Here is a 2,545-nt window from a genome sequence, read left to right on the forward strand (position 1 = left end):
ACCATGCAAGTTTAAAATCATCTATACACGGAAAAGATGAGTATCTTTACATTAACTTCAATAAAACAGAATTAGTTCTGTTTCAATCTTTATTAATTTTAAACATACTAATTTTCACATGAACAAAATTCTTTTGAATTTGAATAAAATAACCGTTATGAAAAATCGGCTCCCAGAGTGAGCGTGTCTACTGCTTGTTTTAAGTTTTTTTTGGTTACTGTTAACTCATAACCCATCCATGCTCTCTGTGTTGGGAATTTACATGAATAAACCTGTACAAGTACCGTACTGAGTGTAACAGATTGACTTTTCAGTTCCTTCTAGGTCAGGGCATGGCATTATATTTTGGATCATCTCATTGTTCCTCCAATCGGATTTACTCTCACAACTTACAAGTGAGATGATCACTAAGACTTCCTGCTGATTGGTGGAAAACCAGTAGACACAAAAACATCATAATGAATATAATCATTAATTTTATAATAAATCATTCAAATGAAATTATCATCCATGTATGCATAACATATATGAAAATACATATATGAACCAATTCATTTATGAATAAAATAATCATATATGGTGAAAATCTATGTGGGTTCTCATAGACACAAAGAATCCAGTGAAGAAAATCAATCGCATGCAATCCAACATCCCCTACAAATATGATTTGCAAAGACAATGTCAACCTTAAGGAATACACCATACGCTGTCACCTGCATCACTCCATATCTTCAACATACGTGCAACTCACTACAGTTTCGGGAGTGACCTGGACATTAGCACTGCCCTCAATGTCATACGTCCATTTGGGGTATATGCGTTTGTAAAGTGTCATTAGGACTGTATCCTGTGACTTCAACTGACCGTCAAAAATGCATTTCATATGGCCATGTGTTCCTGCAAGAATCATCCAGAATATGATTATTTCTAGTAGGCTAGGTAATGCAAGAAAATATACAATTAATAATAATTAATGATAATATATCACATGTTAGTAATTCTGGTATAGAGAAACCTCCACTGGTAATAATTATAAACAATAATGAATTTTTAATGACAGCGTATTGTCCTGATCAGAATTAGAAGCATGATAAACCCCAATATAAGGCTTGCCATCCTAAAAACAGCATCAGTGACCACAAGATGAAAATTGACTTTAATATATTCTTATTCTTCACATTGTAAGCTTTAAAATGATGTGTCATTTACTGGAACAAACTATTGCCAAATAATTGAGTAAAAGTATTATAACTTTTCTGTACTAAAGTATACAATATTGCCACATTCTTATGCCAATTACTCCATTTAATATATAGCGAAGGTACGCTAGTTTTGGTATAGCTTAACTCGTATTATAATAATACAGTACCTCATTTCCTTAATCATTAGTGGTTAATGAAAGCACGCTCCATAAAGGTAACAAGATAACAAAATTTATATACATTATCAATACACTTTATTGTCACTTACTCAACATGGTATAAATCATCATTCTATATATATAGCTACTCACCTAAAGGTTCCTTAATATGACCTCGTCGACCCCACTTTGTCTTAAGTTCAATCGGCTTAAACCACATAATATCCTCTAAAAGAGTAAATAAAAGTTATTAAAATCATGTTACCAAAATTATTACTGTATACCTACAATGTGCTAGCTCTTCAAGCTGTACATATAATATTTTCATTCAAAATCACTCACATCTAACCAGGTACCCATTTATTTAATCCTGTGTAGAGAGAGACAAACGTAAATGAAGAACACAAAAATTATGACCAACATTGGATTCGAAGCCAGAACTACTCGGTTGAAAGCACAAAATCCTCAACCCCTGTGCCACATGCTTCCATAATAGTATTCATTACTTCACTCCAGCTCACCTCTATTAAAGAACATGTAGCGGACCACTGCTTGTCTTTTCATGATCTTGAACGGATGGCCGCTGAGGACAACTTTCTTCACAACAACCCTGTTAGGATTGGCTCCTAATAATGTTCCTGTAGCAACCAGGGTATGTGATCCTGTAAAACAAACCATATGAATTAGCATAGAGCAGAGGATGATACAACATCTATGAAACATGCATTATTACATGCAATGAAAGTTGAATAGCTGATACATATATATGGTAACCATATATGAATCACATGATTCATATATGGTTACCACACCGAGACACAGGTAGTGTATATGATGCTTGCCATCCAAAAACCAGCATACAGTCGCTATATGTTGAAATGAGTAATCAGCATAAGAATGTGGCACTATTGTATACTTTAGTATAGAGAAGCCGTAATACATTTTACTCATAACTTTGGCAATAGTAAATCAATTTCAGTAAATGACCTATCATTTTAAAGCTTATACTGTGGAGAATAAGAATATTAAAGTCAAGTTTCATGTTTTGGTCACTGATGTTGGTTTCAGGGTGAAAGCCTCATATTGTTATACATTCTGCTGTTTGCAACCTTTCACTCAAGTGGTATAGAATCATCTATACATTATCTCAAATACTGTAGTATAAATTATTTTCTCCATAATGTG

The 2,545-nt window shown here is 33.4% G+C and overlaps 1 protein-coding gene across 1 annotated transcript; it reads right to left on the reverse strand.

The window, feature by feature from the left end:
• Positions 1 to 580: 580 nt before the first annotated feature.
• Positions 581 to 2,071, reverse strand: LOC117115078 (pre-rRNA-processing protein TSR1 homolog). Its single transcript, XM_033258743.1, has 3 exons — positions 1,882 to 2,071; positions 1,514 to 1,588; positions 581 to 897 (listed from the first exon to the last, which is right to left on the reverse strand). The coding sequence occupies exons 1-3, from the start codon at positions 2,048 to 2,050 to the stop codon at positions 719 to 721; spliced, it is 423 nt and encodes a 140-aa protein (XP_033114634.1). The 5' UTR covers positions 2,051 to 2,071; the 3' UTR covers positions 581 to 718.
• Positions 2,072 to 2,545: the final 474 nt, after the last annotated feature.

The sequence above is a fragment of the Anneissia japonica genome, unplaced genomic scaffold, assembly GCF_011630105.1.
Source record: "Anneissia japonica isolate Jap-2015-1 unplaced genomic scaffold, ASM1163010v1 scaffold24_len2511860_cov200, whole genome shotgun sequence".
NCBI lineage: Eukaryota > Metazoa > Echinodermata > Crinoidea > Comatulida > Comatulidae > Anneissia > Anneissia japonica.